The 25840-nt window shown below is 54.0% G+C and overlaps 1 protein-coding gene across 17 annotated transcripts in view; it reads left to right on the top strand.

Moving 5' to 3' along the window:
* Window positions 1–13079, top strand: part of IGSF9B (immunoglobulin superfamily member 9B) — a 48683-nt gene extending 35604 nt beyond the window's left edge. For 2 of the 17 annotated variants that reach the window (XM_033204534.1, XM_033204533.1), the window contains exons 18-20: window positions 440–2095; window positions 9658–9779; window positions 12357–13079. In XM_033204534.1, the coding sequence (XP_033060425.1) occupies window positions 440–2095; window positions 9658–9779; window positions 12357–12565 (1987 nt within the window). In that variant the 3' untranslated portion in view covers window positions 12566–13079. Of the gene's footprint in view, window positions 1–439; window positions 2096–2730; window positions 2817–3556; window positions 3603–7868; window positions 9780–12356 lie in introns of those variants that run through there. The other 15 variants (XR_004435696.1, XR_004435695.1, XR_004435694.1 and 12 more) reach the window with 15 other exon arrangements.
* Window positions 13080–25840: the final 12761 nt, after the last annotated feature.

The following is a 25840-nucleotide window of genomic DNA, read 5'->3' as shown; positions in this document are numbered from 1 at the left end:
GAGCTTGCTTGCCTTGAAAAGGGGGGAATGAAGCTGGAGGTATGCTTAGAGCACACCAGAGAGGGGGCAGGCCAGCACAAAAGTGGAGAGGGGAGTGTTCACTGGAAAGATGGATGATGCAGGGAGCGGGGGCCGGGTGCGGTGGCTCACACCTGTAATCCTGGTGCTTTGGGAGGCTGAGACGGGAGGATTGCTTGAGGCCGGGAATTCAAGACCAGTCTGGGCAACACAGCAAGACCCCGTCTCTAAAAAAAAAAAAAGGAGGATGCACATCCAGACAGTGGAGAGTTGACCAAAGCATTTCACACCACGATACGCAGCCAGTTTTCTTTAGCATGAGGATCCTGGGTGCTGGGTGGTTGCCGAGAAAGGGAAAGGAAGTCCTGGCCAGCACACTCCCCCACCTCATCCCCCCACCGGCTCTCACTCCTCCCTGCAGCTTGTCCTCTGGCAAGGTGAGCCCTGAGAGCATCCGCACGCTCCGGGCGCCGTCAGAATCCTCGGACGACCAGGGCCAGCCTGCGGCCAAGAGGATGCTGAGCCCCACCCGCGAGAAGGAGCTGTCGCTGTACAAGAAGACCAAGCGGGCCATCAGCAGCAAGAAGTACAGCGTGGCCAAAGCGGAGGCCGAGGCGGAGGCCACCACGCCCATCGAACTCATCAGCAGAGGCCCTGACGGCCGCTTCGTGATGGACCCTGCCGAGATGGAGCCCTCACTGAAGAGCAGGCGCATCGAGGGCTTCCCCTTCGCCGAGGAGACGGACATGTATCCCGAGTTCCGCCAGTCAGATGAAGAGAATGAGGACCCACTGGTGCCCACATCTGTGGCCGCCCTGAAGTCCCAGCTCACCCCTCTGTCATCCAGCCAGGAGTCCTACCTGCCACCACCAGCATACAGCCCTCGGTTCCAGCCCCGTGGGCTGGAGGGCCCCGGTGGCCTGGAAGGTCGGCTTCAGGCCACAGGCCAGGCCCGGCCCCCTGCCCCCCGGCCCTTCCACCACGGCCAGTATTATGGGTACCTCAGCAGCAGCAGCCCTGGGGAGGTGGAGCCGCCCCCATTCTACGTGCCAGAAGTGGGCAGCCCCCTGAGCTCCGTCATGTCGTCCCCGCCCCTGCACACCGAGGGGCCCTTTGGCCACCCTACCATCCCCGAGGAGAATGGAGAGAATGCATCCAACAGCACGCTGCCCTTGACTCAGACACCTACAGGAGGGCGCTCCCCTGAGCCCTGGGGCCGGCCAGAATTCCCCTTCGGGGGGCTGGAGACCCCAGCGATGATGTTCCCCCACCAGCTGCCACCCTGTGATGTGCCCGAGAGTCTGCAGCCCAAGGCCGGCCTCCCCCGAGGACTGCCCCCCACCTCCCTGCAGGTGCCCGCAGCCTACCCGGGCATCCTGTCTCTGGAGGCACCAAAGGGTTGGGCAGGCAAGTCGCCCGGCAGGGGCCCTGTCCCAGCGCCTCCCGCCGCCAAGTGGCAGGACAGACCTATGCAACCTCTGGTAAGCCAAGGGCAGCTGCGACACACAAGCCAAGGCATGGGCATACCTGTGCTGCCTTACCCCGAGCCGGCTGAGCCGGGGGCACACGGCGGCCCCAGCACATTTGGCCTGGACACCCGGTGGTATGAGCCCCAGCCCCGGCCCCGGCCCAGCCCCCGGCAGGCCAGGCGTGCCGAGCCCAGTTTACATCAAGTGGTGCTACAGCCCTCCCGGCTCTCACCTCTGACCCAAAGCCCCCTCAGCTCCCGCACTGGCTCCCCTGAGCTCGCCGCCCGGGCCCGGCCTCGCCCGGGCCTCCTACAGCAGGCAGAGATGTCAGAGATCACCCTGCAGCCTCCTGCTGCAGTCAGCTTTTCTCGAAAGTCCACACCTTCCACGGGCTCCCCGACCCAGAGCAGCCGCAGCGGGAGTCCCAGCTACCGGCCCGCCATGGGCTTCACCACACTGGCCACAGGCTACCCTTCCCCTCCACCTGGCCCTGCCCCTGCTGGGCCTGGGGACAGCTTGGACGTGTTTGGACAGACGCCTTCCCCTGGAAGGATGGGGGAGGAACTGCTCCGACCAGAGCCCCCACCACCCACGTTACCTACTTCAGGGTGAGTGCGCCGCCTCTTCCACCACCCGCACCTGGTCAACTTCCTTCCCCACCCGCCTCGCCCTGCCCTCCACCCCGTCCATCCGCCCGGTGACAGGGCTTGTGTGGACATGCTGCACCAGCATCCCTCGGGAGAGGAGTTCTGGCCGCCGCGGCATTGGCAGGGTGCAGTTGCTGGGGTGGAGTGGGCCCACCTGCCCAGGTGCCCTGCCAGGAGCATGAGGCATCTTCTCCAGCAAGCCCTGAGCTCTCAGCGGGCGCACCACCTACCAGGGAGCAGCGGATCACAGCGAGTGCCCTTGCGGGGGTGGACCCCGTCCCTCTTGGAGTTGATGGCTCTCCGTGTCCCTGTGGTCCTGGCATCGGGCGCTGGTCCTGGGGGTTGCCCACACACCTCCTGTCTAGCCTCCTTTTCTTCCCCGGCCCCTCCTCCTTGTTAAGCAGGACCCCGGAGCCTGACTTCTCCAGACCACCAGGCCAGGGGCCTCCTGTTCCCAAACTCCTGGCCCTTAGCAGCCCTAGTGAGCGCCGGACTCCAGCCCCCTCCTCAGCCTCTCCTGGAGGCCCAGAGAAAAGTGTCAGGCCTTGTGACCATGTGCAGGACACGTCCCCCACCCCCACCTGTATACCTCGCAGGAAGCTGCAGAGAGACAGACAGACAAGCTCCGGCTATCAGCCCGCCTGAGAGAGCACTCTCTAAACTGTAGCAGCTGGTATTCCAGGTACCAGAGCCTGGACACCTGTCTATGCCTCTTCTTCTCTCATCCTTCTCCCCTGCCGTCCCCCCTCCTCCTCCCCCTGCCCTTCCTTCCTTCTCCAGTCAGTCTTTCTCTCTGCCTATCTTCCTTCCTCACCATCGTCTTTGGGTTGACCCGACTTGCTCAGAAGAACTGGCCACGCCTCTGTAGTGCCCCTGGATACCCGTCCTCCCGCCCTCTTCTCTCTCTCTTTCTCTCTCTGGCTCCGTCCTTTGGTCTCTCTTCTTGATGTAGCCGCCTGTGGAGGGAGCAGAGAGTTCCAGAGGAGGCTGGCCTGGTGGTGGTAGGCAGGATGGGAGGTGGTCGAGGAGGAGGGAGCCCAGCGCCCTCCCCCTGCCCCGTCCCCCACCCTCCCTGGTACCTGGAAGTACAAGGTCACCTCCCACCCCCAGCCCCACCGCGGGCTGCTCCGGGGCGGTGAAGGGGGTGCGGAGCTTAGGGCGCAGGGAGGTGGAGGAGCCGCAGCCGCCGCCTCTGTCTGCGCGGGAGGTGCCGCGGCAGCCTTGTCTCTGTGCTTTGTGCGCGCTCAGCTCATCTGCTTCCTTCCATCGTGTCTGGGTCTCCGTCTCTCTCCTCCTCCCTCCCCCGCGCTCCGGCCTCGCCTGTCCGGTGCTCGCTGTGCCCCCCCCTGCTTCCCTCTGGGTGTGCGTGGGCGGTGCCCCCCGGCCGGTGTTGATAACTGCTTTGTTTCTGATTGATCTCAGCTATCTGGGCAGTGTTGTCGAGACAAGCCTCTCCTCAGCTCAATAGGTAAGGGAGCTCCTCGGCTGGGCGGGCGGGGGCGGGCAGGCGGACGGGGCTTCGGCCGGGCCATTGCTTCCTGGACAGGGGATCCAAACCATGTCCCCTCACCGCCCCGTGGGGTGGCCGCTGCCGCTCCTCGATCCCCACGGCTTCTGGGTTCCCCACATCGAGCCACGCTCGGCACCGCCTAGCTGCAGCTTCTGCCCCCCATCCCCATGTCCAGCCCCTCTAGAGCCCCCTGTGGCTCTCCTCACTCCGACGCCTTGCCAGCCTGCTGCCAGTACACCCAGGGCCTCCCACAGAAGCCCTGGGGCCCTGCATGCACCCCCGAAGGGGCCCAGAACGCCCGAGATCTGCTTTGCATCTCTGCACCCTTGGGGACCTCTCTGGGGCCCCTCTGGTATCCAGGAAGAACCTCCCGCACCCTGTTCTCCCAGCAGCCCCAGGCATAGCATCCCTTCTCCTGGGGTGGTTGGCCCCTCACCAGCTTCTTGGGATCTTCGTGGTATTAGGCTCTCTCGAGGAGCACAAGGTTGGGATGAGCCCCACTTCTTCCCTGACAGTGGGGTCCTCCGCAGGGTCAGGTCCCTGCAGTCCTGCTGTAGGGAAAGGGTCTTAGGGGGACCTCCCCGAGGGGAGGGGGCAGGCTTCCCCTGGGCAGACAGGCATTGAGCTGGCAAGAAGTGAAATCCCCCAGGGACCAGCACTGTGTCCCTCCCTCTGCCCCCGCAGTCGACCTCTCCTTGAGTGTCCTTCCAGGTGGAAGCCAAAGAAACTTGGGCATTCAGGGAGCCTTTGAGTCCCTCACAGAGACTCAGGGCCACCCGAAGCTCGCTCCCTCTCACAGTAGCCTAACAAGGTGCTGCCTGTCGCCACGGACCCTCTGCCCTGTGCCTGGGCACATACAGGCATTTGGGCACCTGCATGGGAGACAGCGAGCCTCCCGTCCAGGTGCTTCTGGCTTCCCAGGCGAGGAGACAGGTGCCTTCCCCACCTAGAGATGTCAAGGGAGGCTCATTTTCCTAACAAGGGCTGTAATTCTCATTCAGTCCAAAGAGTGGCCTCCATAAAGAGGACTGCCCTGACATTTCTTTACCATCTGTAGCTATAAAATTGTCAGCAGCCCAGAGGCCCTGGAATTGTGGGTGAGGCTGTCTGGCATAGGGTGAGTGTGAGGGCTGTCAGGCAGCGCTGACGAGCTCACCTGCTCCGGGGCCCTCTTGCGGCCATAGACCCATTGGTCTTCCACCTTTCCCATCTCCTTCCCTCTCCCAGCTGTGACTCCTCCATGGCCCCTGGAGGTGTGGGAGCCCTAGACTAGCTCTCACCCCAGCTCCTGGAAATTCCTAGACTCCGCTCTCATGTGTTACTTCCTCGCCCCTTCACTCAACTCCATTGACCCTCCCCTTCCCCAGTGTCCCCACTGTGCCAGGTCCAAGAGAAGCTCACTCTCTTTTCACTGCTGTGGCAAACCCAGAAACCAGGGGCAGCGATGAGGGACCATCGTTTCTCTCCCGAGCCTGGCCAGCATCCCCAGCCTAGGAGAAGGAGGCCCTCCCCATCCTGAGTCAGCCCCTCCGTGCTGGGCTCTCCTGCCTGCTGGGAGCCTTCCCGGTACGGCTGCTGGGCCCTGGGGAGATGCAGGCTCTGTTCAGATGCTGTCTCCATGCTGCACCTTTGCATGTGTGCCCTCTTGGTCTTGCTTGGAGAAGTTGTGACAGCTCTTGTCCACGTGCGTTCTCGCTGTTTCTTTTCCCTTCAGTTCCTCTCCTGTTCCTTTGGCCCATATGTAGTTGTTGCCCCTGCCTCTCATCTTTTCTCTCTCCCTTTTTTTCTCCTCTTCCCAACTCCCTTCTCAACATGGGGAGTTGTATTGTGTGGACCTGTCCTTTCTGTGGACTGTGGGGAGGCTGAGCCAATTCTTAGCTCCCGTCTGAGCCTAGTGATGCCCTGTCCTCACCTCTCCTTCCACTCGCTTTCCCGTTCAGGCTGTCACTGCAGGGAGGCAGGTGGGTCTGGAGCATGGAGTGGCCCCTGTCCTGGGTCAGCCGTAGGAAGGAGCCCCTTTGGAAACAAGCCTCTGTCAGGTTCTGAGGCAGAGCACTGGTCTGAGCCCAGCCCCACAGAAGAGTTACATCTTGCCGTCAGTGGGGTGAGTTCAGACCTCCAGACTCCTGCAGTGGGCCCACGCTTTCCCTTGCTATGGCCCGTCTGTGAATGGCTTTCCTCTGCCTCCATCAGGGTATAATCAGGCAGGTGGTGTTTGCTCTCAGATGATTAGAAGAGGAAGAAAATGCCCATCAAGCCACTGATTCAGCCTGTTGGCCAGGGAGCACCTGAACAGGGTCATAATGGTCAGCTCATGGGCGCTGAGCTAAGGAAATATGCAGGGGGTTTTGACTCTCCCTGTCCTGAGGCTTGCCTCCACTTTGATGTGGCTGCATCTTTCCTCAGCTCTTCTGGGTAAGCTGAGAGCTAAGCAGATAAGACCTCCTGGGCTACCTGGTCGTGATTTGGGTTGCCTATGGATTTTTTGAAAAGAGAAAAAGTATTGGCTGGGTGTGGTGGCTCATGCCTATGATTCTAGCACTTTGGGAAGCCAAGGAGGGCAGATCTCTTGAGTCCAGGGGATCGAGGCCAGCCTGGGCAACATAGTGAAGCCCTATCTCTACAAAAAATACAAAAAATAGATGGGCATAGTGGCACATGCCTATAGTCCCAGCTCCTTCGGGGGCTGAGGTGGAAAGATCATCTGAGATGGGGAGGTTGAGGCAGCAGTGAGCTGAGATTGCGCCACTCCACTCCAGCCTGGGCGACAGAGACCCTGTCTCAAAAAAAAAAAAAAAAAAAAAGAGAGAGAATTAAGTTCCAGGCAATTGTTGGTAGTTCTGTACTGTAAAAATCACCTCTGTGCCAAGGCTTTGAGGCCCTCATCTTACAGTAATCCCCTGACTTCCTGGAAGAAGGGGAGCCCCAGGGTTCATAGCATTCCTGCATGCTTTAGAACAGGATAGGCTGTTTGGGAAGAGAGCTGTGACCTTAAATTCTTGGAGAGCCCAGGACTGGCTTCTGGTGTAATGGGGTCATCTGTGGATCAAACTTAGATTTACCTGACAGCTGAATTCCAGGGAGAGGTGGAGTCGCTTCACTGAAGCTTCCCATCGGAGACCTTGGCACCAGGAGCTCCATGACCAAAGGGTCCCAGGTGGGGCTGGCATTGGCAGCAAACATGGTCACCTTTCCTAAAACAGGGAGGCAATTCGATTGCACAGGGCTTTACATGCAGTTCGTAAAGTCTGTTAGATCATGTTCTATGCGTCTTTTCTGTACCATGTGCCAAAAAGAGACTCGTTTTGCCTGCCCCGCTTCCTCCCTCCTGTTCTGCCAGACACTAGCTTTTGTTTTTTCCTCCTGCATTGGGTGAGGGTCTTGGTATGTCCAGAGCCTTCTTTGTCCTGTGGCCATGCTTCCGTGCTGAGCCCAGAGCTAAACAGGTGGACAGCAGGTGTCCTGGAAGGGCTGGAGCTTGGCTGTTTCTCAAGGGAAAATCGGCTGCTTCTGGTTACTGGATCATGACTGTTGGGAATTTTTGTCTGAAGATACAACTTAAGCAGGCTCCTCTACAGCCCTGGTCTGTCTTACCAGGGCTATTCCACCAAAGCACAGAATGTCAGTGCTAGCCTCAAGTACGCTGCAAGGCATATCTGCTTCTCAGGTGTGGTGGGGATGCCATGCTTTTCTTCTTTGTAGCTGCTATACTTGTGTTGATTGGGAAGACGTTGGAAGGGCAGTTGAGAGGTGAGCCTAACGTTAAGAGTCTTGGCTCTGTCCCACGATGACTGGATTATTCGACACGTTGCTTACCTCTCTAAACTTCAGTGTCTCCATCTGAAAAATGGGGGCATTGTAGTATTTACCTCTTAGGTTTGCTGTAGAGATTACAGGCAATTACTGTACAGCAGTGCCTGCTGTGGTAAGTGGTAAATCAATGCTAGTTAAAAATGACAACAGTGATAAGAGGTGGATTCTAACCATCGTATCACCCGTGGAAGTTTCACCTGGCTTGAAGAACCCCTAACAGTTTTCAGGGCACCCTGTACCCGTTTCTCTCGTGCTCCTGCAGTCTCCCTGGATGACGCTGGAGACTACTGTTCTTGCTGGTCATGTGCCTCCCTGACCACACGTTGCTCACCCTGTGTGGTCCTCCTGAAGAGGCCGGCCAGGAGACAGAGATCGACTGAATAGGTGGATTCACATTGACTTTCTTTGTAGGCAGCATGAAGAAGCCTCAGTCGAGGATGAGAAGGGGTGAGGATGTGCCTTCCACACTGGCAAGGTGCGCTCCCTCCCACCCGGGCACCTGCACCCTTTGTCTGCCTTCCCGCTTCCTTCCCAGCTGCTGCTGTGCTGTCGGATCTCTCTGGGTAGACTGGCGTGTTGGGTCACTTCTTCACGAGAGGGCTGTGTGTGCCTGTGTGTGCACGTAAGGGACCCTGTGTGTCCTTCTCAGCTCTGCTGTCAGGGGCTATGGAAAGTCAAGAGGTTGATCCTGACCTGAACTTTTGAGGGAGCCTTTTGAAACTTTATGGACTAAAGTACTAGAGAACAATGACATCCCCCAGGAACATGGAGGTCACTGCATTGCCAGTGCACGCAGGAAACCCCAGAGACCAGAGGCTTATCTGCATTTAGTGTGTAAGTCTCCTCTTCCCGCCTTGCTGCCAAGATATTTGATGTTTTGGAGAAGAGGCTGCAGGTTTCCTATCCCTCTTAACTTTTTTTTTAACCTCAGACCTCTTGACCTTTGGGGTCTTCTTTTGCCCTCACAGCATTGTCTGTCCTACCTCTTTTAATCAGGACTTTCTAAAAACTGTTTGCGATGGCAATAGGGGAGGGAGTTGGGGGGTCCAGGAGAAGAAGAGCGAGGCACGCTCATCCGCCGTAGCCCTAGAGCGTCCCTGCTTCTCTGATCGCGTGCTAATGCCAGCGCTGGTGGGAGGACAGAGTGACCTGTCTCTTTCTCTTTCCCCTTCATTCCTCAGGCTCTTAGGTGGGTTACCTTGAGAAGAAATGGCATTGAGAACATGTCTTTTAGGTTTTCCTCTTATGACTCTTGAAAGATTCTCTCCAATATGCACCGAGTGTCACAGACGGCCTGTCCTCTCAGCTCTCTTGGCTCCCTTGTGTACCTGGGCTGCTGCACGGGTGTGGCCAGACCGTGGACCCTGTCCTAACTGTGCAGTTGATCCACCAGGCAAGTGACAATCAGGATGCAGGAAGAGAGGCCAGTCCACTTCTGTTCCAACCACCTCGTTTCTCTGTCGAATCCTAAAATACAGAGGTTCACCACCTTCTTGTTACAGACAGCAAGGGCTCTGGGAGGCTACCAGATTTGGTTGTTCTGCCGTCATCTCCTGCCACCTTCTCCTGTTTTCTTACATGACCGAGGAGAGCTGAGCCTCGTCTGCAGAGCTGAGGAGACACTGCCCTGAAAATGTTGGTATATGACAAGAACTCGCTGCTGTAAGCTGCTGCTGTTCTGCGGGAATCTTGCAGCTGCAGGAGAAGCAGCTGGGGTCCGGGTTTCTCGCTTAGCACCCCCTTTTCTGGAGATGGAGGATGGTTCACTGGGATGGGAGTTGCTTGCCCCCTGCTCTAATATGCCCTTTTACTTTCCATGCAAAGGTCTTGATGGTGGTGATTTCTAGGAACTCCAGACGTTGAGCCTACTTCTCTCTCTGACACTGAATACATCCCAGCTTGAGTTACATGGGAAGGGGCTTACTGCTAAAGTCTCTCTCTCCCTTTGCTAGGGTCTGCTGATTGCTCTGCAGGTTGGCTTTCAGCCGAGGTGGGCCATGCTCCTGGAGCTTTCTACTGGGTTTTCTTCTTTCCAGCAGCAAGAGAAAGGCGGTGTCACGGAGCCATCGTGGGCACCCTGGGCTCTGTGGGACTGAACTCTGTCCTTCTATGGGTCAGCTGCTTGGCTTTCTTCCAGTCCCTCTTCCAAAGCCTCACACATCCGGGAGCTGACCTGTGGCTCTCTGGTTGTCCTTTCCAGAACACTTCCACCTGCACCCGGGAACGCTGCTGCACCTGAGAGGCTGGAGGCTCTGAAATACCAACGGATAAAGAAGCCCAAAAAGTCATCCAAGGGCTCTTCGAAGTCAAAGAAACGATCCGGTAAATGATGGGCAGAGGCCCGCCCCACTTCTCCCACCTTGCCTTGCCGTTGTCAGGAGGGTGACTGGGCTCAGGGTCCCAACCCTGGGCTTTCTCTAGAATTGAATCCACAAGCTTCTCTTGTCCTTTCTTTTTTAACACTATTTTTCAAGCAATACACGAACATGATTTTAATATACAAAATGAGAAAGATAAGCAGAATCTATCTGATTGCCCTCCCAATTTGTTTCCACTCACCTGGAGAACTGTCATTTTCAGCGTATGTGCCTTCAGAACCTTTTCGGTGCCTACAGCTTCAGAAAATGTATCCTATTGTTTTAGTGTGTTTTCAAACAACACAAATAGTACAGATATGTTTTTCCACTCTGCCGTTCACCTTGCACGTAACTCTATCTCCTTACTTACTTCCCTCTATCATTTCAGGCCTTCTAGGGAACATAGGCGTGACGGGGCCCCGTGTGGAGCTCAGGGTACATTGCAGCCTGGGCCCAGCCTCTGCAGGTTGGCTGCACTCTTCCCAGTGAGATCGAGTGAAGGAAGCCTCCTTACCCCACAGAGAGGGCGCCTCTATCGAAGTATGTCCGATGTGTATCTTGCAGGGATAGGTAGCCTCTGAGTGCAAAACGAATTTAGCCCTCTTTAAGACTAGAAAATTCTTTAATGTTTGTTAAAAACCCTCTTTTCATGAATGGTTTTAGGAGTGTTGTGGCAGGCTGTCAAGGAAGAATGCTGAACAGTTTCTTTACAGATCTTTGATAACTGTTGTATAGTAACTCTCCTTATAGACAGGATTATGGGAGAGTGTTATCCAGAAATTCAGAGCCCCGTGAATCTCTGGGAGACGGTGATCACTTATGATCACTTAGCCTTTGGCTGGCACTAGTATCCTCTCAGTTTACAGATGGAAATACCATGGCAGAGAAAAAGAAAGTGATGTTTTTAGGGCCTGGGTTAGAAATTGGAGCTCAAAGCTGCATTTTCAACCAATTTAAGCCCATTCTTAACCCGTTTAAGACCCATCAATATATATTTTTTATATATGTATAACTTATGTATTTCTTTGTTGCAAAAAGAAAGTCACATCAGAGACCTGCATTCTCTCTTGTTCTGATGGCAGTGGTCCTGTTACCAGTTCTATGTTGGCATCTCCCAAATGTCTGTCTTTAGCCCAGGTCCCTTCCCTGAGGTCATGGCTCATCTTTCCAGTTGCCAGCTGAATGTGCACGTGGGTGTTTCATATGCCTTTACGATGTCTAAAGCAGAGTTATCGATCAACCTCTCCAGGTCTGCTTCTCCTCAGCTCTTCCTCAGTTTAATCACTAGCATTGGTGCCCCCTGGGGTGTCAGGCCCTTTAATTCCCAGATTCTTCCGTTGCCTTCGCATCTTACATCGAGCCCGCTAGGTAATATCTGTTAGCTCAGCCTTTGCAACATATCCTGAAGCTGGCCACTTTCCGTTGTCTCTATTGCTAACTCTATGTTCTGAGTCACTGTCTGTCCCACCTCGACTAGTGCAGTACCTTGTGACTGGTGCTCCAGCCCCATCCTTGTACCTTGCACCACAGATTCCACACACAGCCACCACAGCAAGCTGTAGGACACGTAGCAGCATCCTCTCAGTCACGAACGCACACGTGCAGGCATGCGCGCGCACACACACACACTTCTTAAAACCTTCTAGAAGATTCCCATCGTAACCAGAACAGATTTCAAGCTCCTAGATGCCCTGCCTCACTCTTTTTCTTGCCTCACTCTTTTCCAACTGAGATGACCTTCCTTCTGTATTGGGGACACACCACATTTACCCTTAACTTGGGGCTTGCACAAATGCCATTTCTTCTGTTGGGAATAATAATTTTTCTTCAGATCTGTAGAAGGCTTATAATTTAAGACGCAATTCAAGTGTTAACCCTTTAAGGAGCGGAGTAGTGCCTCAGTTGACTCTATTTTATCTTTGTAGTATTTTCACTAACTGCAAATTTTATTTCTGTACTTTTAAAGTCTTGACAGTTTGTCTCTTCCTCTGCACCCTAACATGGATGCATAGTCTTTGAAGATAGCAAAGGCATTCCTGCTTAATCTTCAGAAGGGCCATAAGACAGAGGAGAGGCCTGGGCACTCCAGGAAGGGTCAAGGCTTGACTGTTGCATGGAATTAAAATATTGTATAAAGTCAGTCATTGCTTGGGGCAGACGAGAAAGATGCCCTGAGTCCCAGCCTGTTCCTTCCTGATCCCCAGTCCTTAGAATGATGCCTAGTACTCAAGAGGCACTAAAATAAATATTTGTAGACTGATTGAGAAAGAAATGAATGAGAAAGAAAATCCTCTCCATTCCACTTTCTTAACTCCTATTCCAGTGAAGGAGCAGGGTCAGGTCAGGTTGCTGGTTGCCTTAGCAGAAAAGAAAGTGGTTTCTCTGCAGCAATTCATTCTGGTCTCTCTAGACTCAGGTGATTCCTTTGTTTCAACATTAGAATCCCGGAACATATGCAGGTGGAAAAGGTGAGCGGGCTGCGTTCTTCCTTTTCATCCGCTTGCTTTTCTTCTCTTTTGCGTCCCTCTTCCTTTCTCCCTAGACGGTTCTGCCTCCCAGGCTCAGCAGCTTCCCAACTCTCAGGTTCTGTGGCCCGATGAAGCTGTCTGCCTCCGAAAGAAGAAGAGACATTCTCGTCCTGACCCCTTTGCCCGGCTCTCAGACTTGTGCCACCGCCAGCTTCCAGAAGACCAGACAGCAATTCTCAACAGTGTGGACCACGATGACCCAGGCCATGCCACTTTGCTGTGACTCCACCCCACCCTAGGTGTCCCCGGGGCGAGGTTGCTGGGCTCAGGCAGGGAGGGCCACCGTGTGGGGCTGTGTCCTCCTCCACCTGCCAAGGACGGCCCGGATCTTTGTCCTGCATGCCCCCTCTTTTGCCAGAGCGGGCGTCTCCCTCCAGATTCTGGCCACCTGTCTTCAGGACAGAGGGCGGGCAGACCTTCCACCTGTGGGTCGAGGTCAGGAAGTGGATTGGAGACTGGGCAACACCTGTCTCCGCCCCTCTGCCCCCTGCTTCACTAGGTTGATTTTTCTCATCTCTTCCAATGTCTTTGGAAGTGAAGAGGAAAGCAATGGCTTTTACTGCTCTCTGCTTCTGTTTCAGTTTTTCAAGTCCTGGAAGAAGGCTGGACTTAATGTCCATCTTCCACACCCCCACATATGTATAGATATAGATACAGATGCATATGTCTGTAGCGTGTGGGTTTCTCTATGTGTGTGTGTATATATATATACATATATATATGTACATTGAGGCAAAGTGCTGTTGCTCTTTGTGGTCAGTGGAGGCAGGAGGAGGAGGGCAGTGGTCAGCTGGGGTTTGCGATCAGCGCTGGCTGCACATTGGCCAGGTGCTTGACATCTGTCTTGGGGGATTCTTTCTCTTGAAACAGGATCCACGCCTCTCAGCTGAATTCTCCATTTGTCTCCTACCTTCTCCCACCCAGAGTAGAAATGGGGTCTTGCTGTGATTACTGGCTGCCTTCTATGGGGGTTCAGCAATGAGTTACTGCAGAACTAAATTCAAGTCTTTATTTCTTGGTTCCTGGGTGAAGAAGGGGTGGCCAGGCACCCAGACCTGCATCTTTCTTCCTTCCAGCACGGCTCACGCTGCAGAAGTAGAGGCTACTCAGCCATGGGGCTAAAGCAAGCCCCTGGTGCGCAAATCCAGCTCATCCATCGGCACCCTTTCGCCCAGCCAGGCCGTGAGCTCTGTGGCCAAAGGCTCCCCCACCGCAGAGCCACCTGTGCTAGCGCCAAGCTGCCGGCTCTATTTATACCGTCTCCGGCTCAGCACTCTGCAGTGCTGTTCCACAGCGGCTGATTGGATCCTCCTTTGCTTTTGTGGGAGCTAATTCTCCAGATTGATTAATTACCACTTGTGCGGAGCCGCCTGTGGCTTTCCCATACTCACCATGTGCTGCCTGCCGACTCTTCTCTGCCTTGGGGCCTTCCTCCTCCTGTGGACCTGAGCTCCAGGAGGATGGGCTCAGGGGAAGCCAGGGCGCCTCTGGCTGCTGGGGCCTGGGACGCTCTGGATCCCGCCCTCTTTGCCCAGTTCTATTCTGTGGCTGAGGCATAGGAATGAAGGCGGGAGGGGTGGTGAGTAAGGTCTGGGCACTGACTCTTCCTCTGCCAAAGTCTTGTCCTGGTTCAAACTCTTAGCATCCAGAAGCTTCATGAGGTCATCTTCCCACTAAGATGCCTCTGCCCGTAAGGCATGGTGCTGCCCAAGGACAGGGCAGAAGGCCCCGAGGGCGGGCTGGAGGGCAGATCTGCCCCTCCCCGACTCTGTGTAGGAGCCCCGCCTCTGGCTTGGCTTAGAATGAAGGTTCCTTGAAGTATTTCCTTCTTGGTGCTGCTGTCTTGGTGGGTTTGGGGGCGCCCACCTCTCCCAAGTTACCTGCTTGGATGTGAGCCATGGCAGCACTGGACAGCTTCTGCTGGTCTCTTGCAGCTGCCATGGGCTTGGCCCAGTGACCTCGCAGGATGAGGCCTTGGATGGCTGCTGTCTCTTCTTGGCATGTCCATCTTAGGGATGGACTTCTTCTCTGCCACACAGGCCCTGGTCCTTCCTTTCACCCAGGGAGCTGAGGACCAGCTCCACCCTTGAGGTTTACTGTGCTAGTCACACCACCGCAGTTCCTTTCCGAACACATCTGAAGGGCTCGTGGTGAGAGTGGCACAAAGGGGCTTCGGAGACTGGGCCGTGCACCCTTGGGGTGGAACTTGGGCCTTCCACTTGATGTGCTTCTCGGGGGCATTGGAATCCACTTGACCACTGAGGAACAGCTCTGCGAGGTGGAAGAGCACACGACTCTTTGGGTTCCTCTTTCCCGGTGGCACACCCTCTGCCCCCACGCTGTGACATGCTGCTCACTCGGGTCTCTCCTGGGGGATGATGGGAGCCAGCTTACCTGAGTGTTGGGGTGGGAGGTGGCAGCTCACCGCAAGCTGACGTGCAGCCTTTGTGCACTGGCAGTGTGGGGTTTCTCTCCCAGAGGAGCTCAGGGGGCTCAGCCAGGCCCTGGGATGCACTGGGATGTGGGCATCAGGCTGTCAGCCTTCAGGATGAATTTGGCCAACTTTTCTGAGCAGCATCCTGAGAATTCCAGCCCTCAGGTTAGAAAAGAAGAGGAGATGATGAGGTAGAAGGCTTTGCTGCTTTTGGATGTCATGAGAGGCTGAGATGCTCAGGCTGTGGCTGTGCCTTCCAGGGCACCCCCGTGCTAACCACGGTGCTGACTCCTTCTCTGCTTTCCTCTGGCAGTGCCCATGACCTCAGCACATAGACCCAACGTGGGGAGCCGTGCTTTTCGCTGGTCACTGAATGGCCGTTGTGCTGTGGCTTCCCTGGCTAGGGCAAGGACGTCAGGTCTACCCATCTCTCAGTGGCCTGCCACTCATTCAGCTCCCATGAGGGCTTCCTCCTGTGACAGTGCCCTTGGAGGCCAGCAGCCCTCCTGCACCCCATGGACGGCAATGGAAATTGGTGGAACACCCTCTGTCCGTGGGATAGAGGGTGAAGATGTCACAGGCACAAGCTTAGGTGCTCGGTGTGGGCGTGTGTGACAGCGTGGTTGTGAACATGTGCGTGATGGAGCTATAGCCACCTCTAGGGACCAATGTCCTTCATAGTCTGCCTTTGAACAATGGCAGTGACTACTGACCAGCTTCTTAGGACTTCTGCGCTCACTCTGTGAGAGATCACGCTTTCCAAACTTCCCCTTTTACTGTCTGGCAGCCTTGCAGTAGACACGGCTCAGATGCAAACCTGCTCCTGTGTCTCAGATGTCTGTCTGCCTCTTCAGGATTGTGGCTGAGAACGGTGGCTATTGCAGTGTCAGGTGACCCACAGACCAGGTAGAGGGTGAAATGGTTCTTAGCGGGGCCTGGACGACTGCATTTGCATGGGGAGAGAAGATGTAGGACGAGGCAGAGAGGCGAAGCCTGTCTCAATTTGCTGGTGGGCTGCTGTGGGCTCCCTAGTGCTGAGTGGGGTCCTGTGCTGGATTATTGGGGTGGCTCTGGGCCCGGCATCCCAGAGTGGCCCTTCCTGCAGCCAGTCTGCCTCTAAGCAGCTTCCCCGAGAGACGGGGTAGGACGGGCCTTTTGAGATTCTACTTTCTTAGCAGGAAGGACGCCTTTTTCCCAGTGGGCTGATGGGGTCTGTGCCCTCCTTTGAGGTGGCCTAGTCCCACAGCCATGCGCGTGGGGGCAGACTGAAGCCAGGTGGATTAAGCCGAGTATTTCTTGATATTTTTCCTTGCTCTCTGTCTTTATTTTTGATTTGTGATCTAAAATATTTGGGGTTGAACTGATTTAATTTATTCCTCTGCCCTTTTTGTGTTGAGGAAACTGGGGTAAGGTTCAAATGTGAAATTTTCTGATTTTATTTGGGGTGGGGGACAAGGTTGACACAACAGTAGCTTCCGGGGAGAAACGGATTTCACGGAGCCTCCGGCATCTTTGGCACTGCCCACGATCCAAATCTCCAGGGCTGAAGACTGCATGGCTGGAATCTGTTTCTTCCCATTTTGTTAGCAAAAGCCTTTTCCAGGCTTGGGGGTGGGGTGGGGGAAGAATTGTACATAAAGTACATTTTATTCATATGTAGAGAAACCTAGGAAAAGAAAAGCTAATGGTTAATCTTGGGCTTGCTTTGCTTGCATGTAAAGGAGCTTTGAGGACACTGCAGGGATGGCTGGGGAGCTGCAGGAAGGGGCAGAGGGTGGAGCCGAGCGGGTCGTGGAAGGCCCCATGAGTCCAGCCTCTGCAGCACTCTAGGAGCTGTGCACATTCCCACCGGGGCTTCTAACCCAGCCCTGCCTGGGTATCTTCTTCAGATAAAGTGGATCTAGTAGGCAGTGTGTAGAGCCCCATGTGGCTGTGTGTGTTGCTTTGGGGAGAGGGCCAAAGAGGTGTCTTATTGGCCAGATCTAGGTTGACTAGGGTAATGAGTGGGGCAGTGGTGTTTCAGGAGGGGGAGTTGAAGAACTGGAGGGTGGAGGGGAGACCTATGTGTTTGCCAGGTGTTGGTGAGGCTGGAAGGGGCACAGAGGATGAGGTCAGGCATGGGTTAGGATGGTGAGACCACCCCCAGGGGACATCAAGCCTCAGCATCTCTTTGAGTCATGTGATAACTTAGTCACTTGTAAGGGTGCAGAGTACACACTGGAGGATCATCTCAAGACGATGAAGAACGATTGCCTGGTGGGAGTCTGGCTGGGGAGTGGTGGCCGTGCAGGGCCTGTGGGAGGGGGATCTAGGCATTGGGGACAGATTGTGGGGTGGGGTCCTACATATGGACCCAGACTGGATCTTGGGAGAGGTCTTCCTTCTTAGCTAGACCTTCCTTGCTTCTTCTAGAATTAGCCTCTAACACTAAGTGCCCAAACCAAACATGGACATCTTTATATTGTATTTCAACTTTATTTGTTTTTGGGGGCTCCTCAGGCCCAAAGCTGAGAGACTTGTCTTGAGATGCCCGTCCTATCACCAGCTCTTCATCAGTGGAGAAGGAAGCGCCATTCTCGCGAGCTTCACGTGTTTGTTTTCCTAAGCTGCAGTGGTGGGTTGCCTCTCCGTCCACACAATCGGAAAATGTTCATGGGCCTTGGTGATGGTGATGGTGATAGAGGGGAGGAGCTGGAGCCTGATGTGCCTTCATCCCCCTTTCCTCTTGAGGTATAGAGGCTTCCTTCAGGCCATGACATGGCACAGTGGCTTCGTGAGGCCTTCTCTTTACTTTCTCTTTTTTGATAGGCCAAAGTCACTAGTCTGTGGTGGTGGGAGGGCAAAAGAGTTTCACCTGAAGCTCTTGGCTTGACCAGCCATTCTTCTCTCTTTAATGTCTCCAGCTCTGCTTCTTTTTAGATTAAGAGGCAGAATGAAAAATCTCTTCTTTAGAAGAAGTCAGTAAACCAAGGATCAAAGCCCAGATTGGACTTTTTGCACTCTTACCAGCTTGCTGTTTGCTAGGGGGACCCATCGCCACCCTTCCCTCAGACTGCGAGTGAATCCACACTGGTCCAGAGCCTTATTTCTGGGTTCCTGTCTGTACTCTCAAAACCTTCTTTTAGGAGCAAGTGTAATAACCCCACCAGATGTTCTGTGTGTTGGGTTGCTGAGAAGGTGGAAGTTTTTTTCAACCTCATTTTAAGCTGTTAGAAAAACACTCAGTAGATTGAATTTGGTCCAAAGACACCACCACCCCATGAGGGATCCCATGTAGGATAAAGACAAATGAAGCGTCCATACAGGGGTCATTGATGGCTGCTCACATCTTAGAGAAGGAAGAATCCGGGTGTCTTGGTTGCCATATACTTTGGTGGAACAGTGGCCAGTCATTAGAATCACATGGGTGTTGTCTTCCGCGGCGTAGAAGACAGTAGTAGTAGTAGTTAGGGTTTCGGACGAGGGCTGGTGAAAAGCTACCGGCTTTGGAGCCCTGGCTGGAAGAGCTAGATTGGACAGCTTTAGCCCCATGGCTCTAATGCTCAGCTCCTGTCCCTGGTCCTTGGTTGTCACCACTCCCATCGCACTAGATGGGGACGTGAATGGCTGCCTGGGCCTGCCTGTCGTTCGGGTCTTGAAGAAATGTGCTCCACCAATCCTACCTCTCTGTGGCACTGGACTTCCTGGATTTATTTTAGAAACCAGGGCAGACCCTCCCTCGCCACCCCATATACACACTAGGTAGCTTCCCTTCCCTTCTTTTCGTTTCCCCACTTCTGTGTGGCTCCAGAGATCTTGGACACGTGCATGGTTTACGATGGGGAGGTGGTGGGAGGGGCAGGGAATCCTGGAGGGCAGGGGCTTGGGCCGGGGAGGGGGACTTGCATTTTTGGCCTCAGAAATGCTGTGGGCATGCGTTTGGGCCACGTGTGGGGTTTTCACATGAGCCATGGAAGGGGCGAATGCCCAGCCCTCCTCACGCTGGTGGTGGAACCTAGGGCTTTGGCCTCCTTTTGGCATAGGGGTCTATGAAGCTATATTTCTGGTGGAGGGGATGGACCTCCTCACGGTCATCTTGCAGATCTTGAAAGGGTAGTTGTCACCCGCTCTATCAATGAGGACTTATATGGCCTGCCATGAACGAGAGGTGTGCCATGGCCGATGGTGTCCTGGCGGGGCTGGAGAAAGGGGATCATCTCATGTGTCCCTCTGCAGGCACCAGGTTGTTCCCCTGGTCTCTAACCCCCAGCCAACTGTCTAGTCCAGTGTTTCTTTTCTGGATTCAGGAAGTAAGTGGGGGTGTATGTGTGTGTGTGTGGTGTGTGTGGTATGTGTGTGGTGTGTGTGGTATGTGCGTGGTGTGCATGTCTGTGTGTGGTGTGCGTGTGTGTGTGTGGTGTGTCTGTGTGGTGTGTGTATTGTGTGGTATGTGTATTGTGTGTGGTGTGTGTATTGTGTGTGGTGTGTGTGTGTCTCTGTGTGGTATGTGTTGTGTGTATTGTGTGGTGTGGTGTGTGTATTGTGTGTGGTTGTGTGTGTGTGTGGAGTGTGGGGTGTGGTATGGTGTGTCTGTGATGTGCGTGTATGTGATGCGGTGTCTGGTGTGTGTGTGATGCAGTGTGTGGTGTGTATGTGTGTTGTGTGTGGTTTGGTGTATGTGTTGTGTTGCGTGTGGTGTGCATGTGTGTTTGTGGTGTGTGTGGTGTGGTGTATCTGTTGTGTGTGGTATGTGTGTTGTGTGTGTGGTGTGTGGTGTGTCTGTGGTGTGTTTGGTGTGCGTGTACTGTGTGTGGTGTGTGTGTGGTATGTGTTGTATGTATTGTGTGTGGTGTGTTATTGTGTGTAGCTGTGTGTGGGCGGTGTGGTGTGTGGTATGGTGTGTGTATGTGGTGTGCGTGTGTGTGTGTGATGTCTGGTGTGCATGTGTGTGATGCGGTGTCTTTGTGTGGTATGTGTGTGTTGTGTGGTTTGGTGTGTGTGTTGTGTGTGTGGTGTGTGTGTGGTGTGTTGTGTGTGGTGTGTGTGTGTGTTGTGTTTGTTGTGTGTGTGTTGTGTGGTATGTTTGTTGTGTGTGTGGTGTATGTGAGAGAGATTTGTACAGACGTGCTGATTTGCCTGCGTAGCGTCAGGCCCAGGAGACCCTCCTTTAGTTGACTCCTTTCTAGACAACTTCTCTTTGGGTAGGAGGGTCAAATTAGTAATGCACCATCTTTAATGTATTTTTTATGGAGACTGTACATAAAATTATATAAATCTCTAGAATTGGTTCTATTTTAAGGAGAGAGGGGAATGTATGTGGGGGGCAAGGATCAGATGCAATTGTGGAGAGTGGGAGCTTCGGGCGAGTGGTACTCGGGTATGGGGAGCGGGAGGGCAAGAGATGAGTGCCAGGCAAGATGCACAGGGGCCCGTGCCCTCTGCACACGTATATAAATATAAAGAAAACCTAGATAAAGTCTATCTATCTCTATATCTATATGAAGTCGTAGTTTGCTTTATTTTTGTACCTGTGCTTACAGATGTTTTCAGCAGTGCTACCTTCCCAGGCAGTCTGGGCTACTTGATGCCACCTCCTTCCCGGCTCTTCCTTTGATATTCTCTCTGTTCAGAGTTTCTTGGGTCTTTCTGATGGAAATGTATATATATATATGAAAAGTTTGTAAAATAACAAAACAAATAACCCACCTGCAGGAAGGACAAGTGAGCTGAAGATTGTGTGGAGCTGCAGGATCTGATAGCCCTAAAGAACCAGGACCCATGCGTCTCTTGCCACTTGGGAGGGATGTTGACTTGAACTTCTTTGCAGAGGGGCTTAACAGGGCAAGGCTGAGGAGATGAGAACTGTGACTGAATCCCCATGTGGCTGTGGGAAGGTACCCAGTTCCTCAGAGAGAACCTGGCTTTGCAGCATTAGAAAGGGAGTGGTTGAGACTACCTAGGGACTTACGGTGACACCTGTCTTGGTTTGTAGCACTGTAGCTCAGACAGCTCAGACAGCTCCTAGAGGGCATGGCGATGGGAGAGTTTGTGAGGCTGGCTGTGTGGGCTTGGTCTTGGAGAACACATGGCCTGTTTAGTGTCACTGCAGATTCTTAGAGCCAGCGTGAATGTGATATATAGTATAAATATGTCATCTGTGTTTTCTTTAGTGATTTTTAATTGGAAAATAAAGTGCCATTGCAAATGGGATGGTCCAATCCCGGGACACTGAGTGGAGGATGGGGAGTGAGAGATTAACTTTGGGCAGGACTGGGAGAATAGGTCTTAGTGGAACCTTCTGGCCTCCAGCCGGGGACTTAGAAAACTGAACAATGTATTGGTAGAACTGGACCCACAACGGGAGATTCTGGAGAGCAGGAGTTCACTTGTATCTGAGCAGAAAGCAGTGTGCCCTGAAGAATACCTCTTTGAGCAAATTCCAGACCTCACACACATGCAGGGGCCCTGCCTTGCAGCCTCAGCAAGCGTCTCCTGGGTGCTAGCTCCTTCCTGACTTGCCCAGAGCTCAGAGTGCTGTGTTTGAAGCCGGTGCTGGGCCAGATGGTGCAGGCAGCGAGGAGAGACTCAGGACTGCAACCTTTCGGCTCCTTATTCCTGCTCATCACTCAGAAAAGGGCAGTACTAACGCCTTCCCTAACCAAGACGTGGCACTCCCTAAGAGCTCTTGTCTATAGAGTTCGGTCCCTAGAGGAAAGCAGATGCCTTCACTGTGCGAAGGGCTTGGTTGACAGTTTTGGTGTATTATGGGAAGAGTAGGTTCGGGTGAAGCTTGAGCCTAACTCTTGATCCTCACATGGACCTATGAGGCCCTGCCATTCAGTCAGGCACTGTCCTTGGGTCCTTAGATTAACTGCTGAGAACACTTCCCACTTTCCGAGGACGCTGATGGGAAGTGGGCTCTGTCCACACAGCCGGAAGGGCCTGGTGCTGGCGCCACTCGCAGTGTGTCCATCCTTGCCTCGACTGATCTTTCTTGCAGGCTCCTGCAGCTGAGTATTTCTTGTAAGATTTTTCAGGGGCTTGGGCAAGAAGAAGAGCTGCGAATTCTGCTCCCTTCCCACCTCGAAGCCTTCCCAGGCCACCACAGTCTCTGCACAAGGGAGGCTTCCATCACCGTTCTTTTGGCTCCTAGACCCACCATCCTCTCTCTTTCCGTGGACTCTGCCCGACTTCTGGGCCACATGCAACCAGCAGAGTAAATCGCTCCAGCACCACGGACACGTCCTAGGGCTCACCCTCCCACCAGGGCCAGCCCAAGACTAGGTCCTCAGCAGCATCAAGGTCTGGGAGAGCCACTGGCCTGCGTGTCACCATTCCATTCCTCAGCCTCCACTGGACTCTTTGTTTTGGGGAGGGAAAGGGAAGATGGGGCTATGTACCTTGAAACTATACAGTGTGGAGGGGATGTTAGTGCCTCCCTGTGACCTTTCTGCTCCACTGCTCAGCAAGATGAGGTAAGGGTGGGTGTCAGAGGGGACTTCCAGCTTCTCTGAAGAGCCAGCCCTTAAGGCACTTGGAGCAAGGGGCACTGAGATCAGCTTTATGTGGAGTAAGGAGGAGGCCTGGGAACCGCTTGTGGCATCAGTGGGTGCGACAGGTGGATGAGTGTGCTCTGATGGGGCCTCTACGGCCCACAGCCACTGCCAGGAGCCTGAGCTCTTCCCCATGCGTGGGACACGTTCCTTGGTCCCCACAGCAGAATGGACATTGAATTTTGGTGCTTTTCCCTTTTGGTAGAAGGTGGGGGTATCTGAGGAGTTGTTTCTGTCTTGCTACCTCTGCTGTACAGAGCAAGAGTTGGGGTTAGGGAGATCTGTGAGAACTGCCCTCCCATGGATCAGTGTGGGCCCTGTCCCTCTTCCCCGTTGTCACCAACCAGCAGCTTGGGGAAGAGGCCTTGTCTTGGATTTTTGCTGCGCGCTTCCATCCCTCTTTGTGGTAGATGTTCATGTCAACCCACTTTGAGCAGTCTGAAAGTAGGAGGCGGGGGAAGAAGCAAGCCTGCATAGCACACTTCCTGTCGGTAGTGGGTTGACTGTGGCATTGGAGGGTGGGGTCTCAGAGTCTGGGGACTAGGAGGAAGGTACTTGATGGGATAGTCTTGATTCTGGAACTTTAGACTGAGGTGTTAGAAAGGGGAATTGCTGGCTAGGGGAGAACAGCAGTTTAATGCTCCACTTGCCAAGTTGTATACATCAGTGTCAAAAGGTCTTGACCTCCCATTCAGATTTAATTTCCTAACTGCCATTGGTGGGGCAGGGATAGAGGGCCCGGAAGGGGGCGCTGTCACCAGTTGCTCCTGCTTTTCTGCAGCCACTGACGTGAAGGGACCACATCCTGCTTCATGTCAGCGGCGACTCCTGCCCCTTGGTCTTCAGTTTTTTCTCTTCCCCAGGAGGGACTTTGATCATGCGGGATAGAGTTCTCCCGTCGCACACTTGGAGGCAAGTTTTAGATGAGCTGCTTTCCTCCATTTCACCTGGTGGTCTGTGGACACACAGAGGGTGGGGGTGAGCGGGCAGCGTGGGTGGGGAGGGGCTCGGGATGCTACCTCCCCCAGATCCCTTCCAAACTCTGTACCTCTCGGTGCGTGGCAGCCTCTTGCTGTAGTTCTTCTTTTCTGGATATGACTGTCAGTTTCGTCATGAGATTTCTTGCTCTCATTTCGAACTCTTTCTTTCTTCCACTTTCTTTGGGGGTGACCCCCGATCCATGCCAGGTCTTCCTGCGAAGACCACTCCAACCTCGTTTCCATTTCTTGAATGTTGAGTATTCCAACATCACTGCGCTAGGGTGCTTCATGGTGCTGTTCTCGAAGAGGCCAGTTGGGCTGAATCTCCCCCCTCCCACTGGCTCCTGATATCTTGCTGTATTTTGTCTTCTTTCTGATTTTTCCCTCGGGGTTTGGGGTGGGTGACTTAGGGGCGGCTTTTGTGTTCTCCCTCTCTCTCTCTCTCTTTTCTGTATGTATGTATGGACTGGCTAAAGTGAGTTTGGGCAGCTGACTTTATGGTATGGGTTGGCTGACTTTTGTTCAATATTAAAGACAAACCAACAAATTGTACAGCTGCACACAGAACACCCTCGAGTGTGAACTTGAATGGCAACTAGAGGCTTACTTTTCGAACTTCAGGTATGTAACTCAAAAGTAAATAAAAACACTATTTTTTCAGTAAGCTTTTTTTTTTTCTTCTAAAAGATGACTTAGAAATCAAACTATAAGAACATGAAATCGGTGCTGTACCAAAGCCTTATATGAACATATTCTACACTCTGTATAACCTGTCTGTGAGGAGCTCCCTGCTCTATCACCCTCTTCTCAAAAGCCTGGGAATGCCAGCGCGTGCCAAGCCTGGGGCTGGGTCTTGGGGACCTGTGGGCCAAGGGTACCCTGGGAAGCAAAAGATGATGATGAGGATGGGACACCCTTCTACTGCCTGAGCAGACTGCAAGGAAAACCGGTGTGTGTGTGTGTGTGATGGTGAGGATGGGACACCCTTCTACTGCCTGAGCAGACCGCAAGGAAAACCGGTGTGTGTGTGTGTGTGTGGTGAGGATGGGACACCCTTCTACTGCCTGAGCAGACCGCAAGGAAAACCGGTGTGTGTGTGTGTGTGATGGTGAGGATGGGACCCCTTCTACTGCCTGAGCAACCGCAAGGAAAAACCGGTTGTGTGTGTGTGTGATGGTGAGGATGGACACCCTTCTACTGCCTGAGCAGACTGCAGGAAAACCGGTGTGTGTGTGTGTGTGATGGTGAGGATGGGACACCTTCTACTGCCTGAGCAGCCTGCAAGGAAAACCGGTGTGTGTGTGTGGTGTGATGGTGAGGATGGGACAACCTTCTACTGCCTGAGCAGACTGCAAGGAAAACCGGTGTGTGTGTGTGTGATGGTGAGGATGGGACACCCTTCTACTGCCTGAGCAGACCGCAAGGAAAACCGTGTGTGTGTGTGGTGTGATGGTGAGGATGGGACACCCTTCTACTGCCTGAGCAGACTGCAAGGAAAACTGGTGTGTGTGTGTGTGTGATGGTGAGGATGGGACACCCTTCTACTGCCTGAGCAGACTGCAAGGAAAACCGGTGTGTGTGTGTGTGTGATGGTGAGGATGGGACACCCTTCTACTGCCTGAGCAGACTGCAAGAAAACCGGTGTGGTGTGTGTGTGATGGTGAGGATGGGACACCCTTCTACTGCCTGAGCAGACTGCAAGGAAAACCGGTGTGTGTGTGTGTGTGTGATGGTGAGGATGGGACCCCTTCTACTGCCTGAGCAGACCGCAAGGAAAACCGGTGTGTGTGTGTGTGATGGTGAGGATGGGACACCCTTCTACTGCTGAGCAGACTGCAAGGAAAACCGGTGTGTGTGGTGTGTGATGGTGAGGAGGGACACCCTTCTACTGCCTGAGCAGACTGCAAGGAAAACGGTGTGTGTGTGTGTGTGATGGTGAGGATGGGACACCCTTCTACTGCCTGAGCAGACTGCAAGGAAAACCGGTGTGTGTGTGTGTGATGGTGAGGATGGGACACCCTTCTACTGCCTGAGCAGACTGCAAGGAAAACGGTGTGTGTGTGTGTGATGGTGAGGATGGGACACCCTTCTACTGCCTGAGCAGACCGCAAGGAAAACCGGTGTGTGTGGTGTGTGATGGTGAGGATGGGACACCCTTCTACTGCCTGAGCAGACCGCAAGGAAAACGGTGTGTGTGTGTGTGTGATGGTGAGGATGGGACACCCTTCTACTGCCTGAGCAGCCTGCAAGGAAAACCGGTGTGTGTGTGTGTGATGGTGAGGATGGGACACCCTTCTACTGCCTGAGCAGCCTGCAAGGAAAACCGGTGTGTGTGTGTGTGTGATGGTGAGGATGGGACACCCTTCTACTGCCTGAGCAGACCGCAAGGAAAACCGGTGTGTGTGTGTGTGTGATGGTGAGGATGGGACACCCTTCTACTGCCTGAGCAGACCGCAAGGAAAACCGGTGTGTGTGTGTGTGTGATGGTGAGGATGGGACACCCTTCTACTGCCTGAGCAGACTGCAAGGAAAACCGGTGTGTGTGTGTGTGT

Source organism: Trachypithecus francoisi, unplaced genomic scaffold, assembly GCF_009764315.1.
Source record: "Trachypithecus francoisi isolate TF-2019V2 unplaced genomic scaffold, Tfra_2.0 Lachesis_group8, whole genome shotgun sequence".
NCBI classification, from domain to species: domain Eukaryota; kingdom Metazoa; phylum Chordata; class Mammalia; order Primates; family Cercopithecidae; genus Trachypithecus; species Trachypithecus francoisi.
This window is presented reverse-complemented; position numbering and strand designations above follow the sequence as displayed.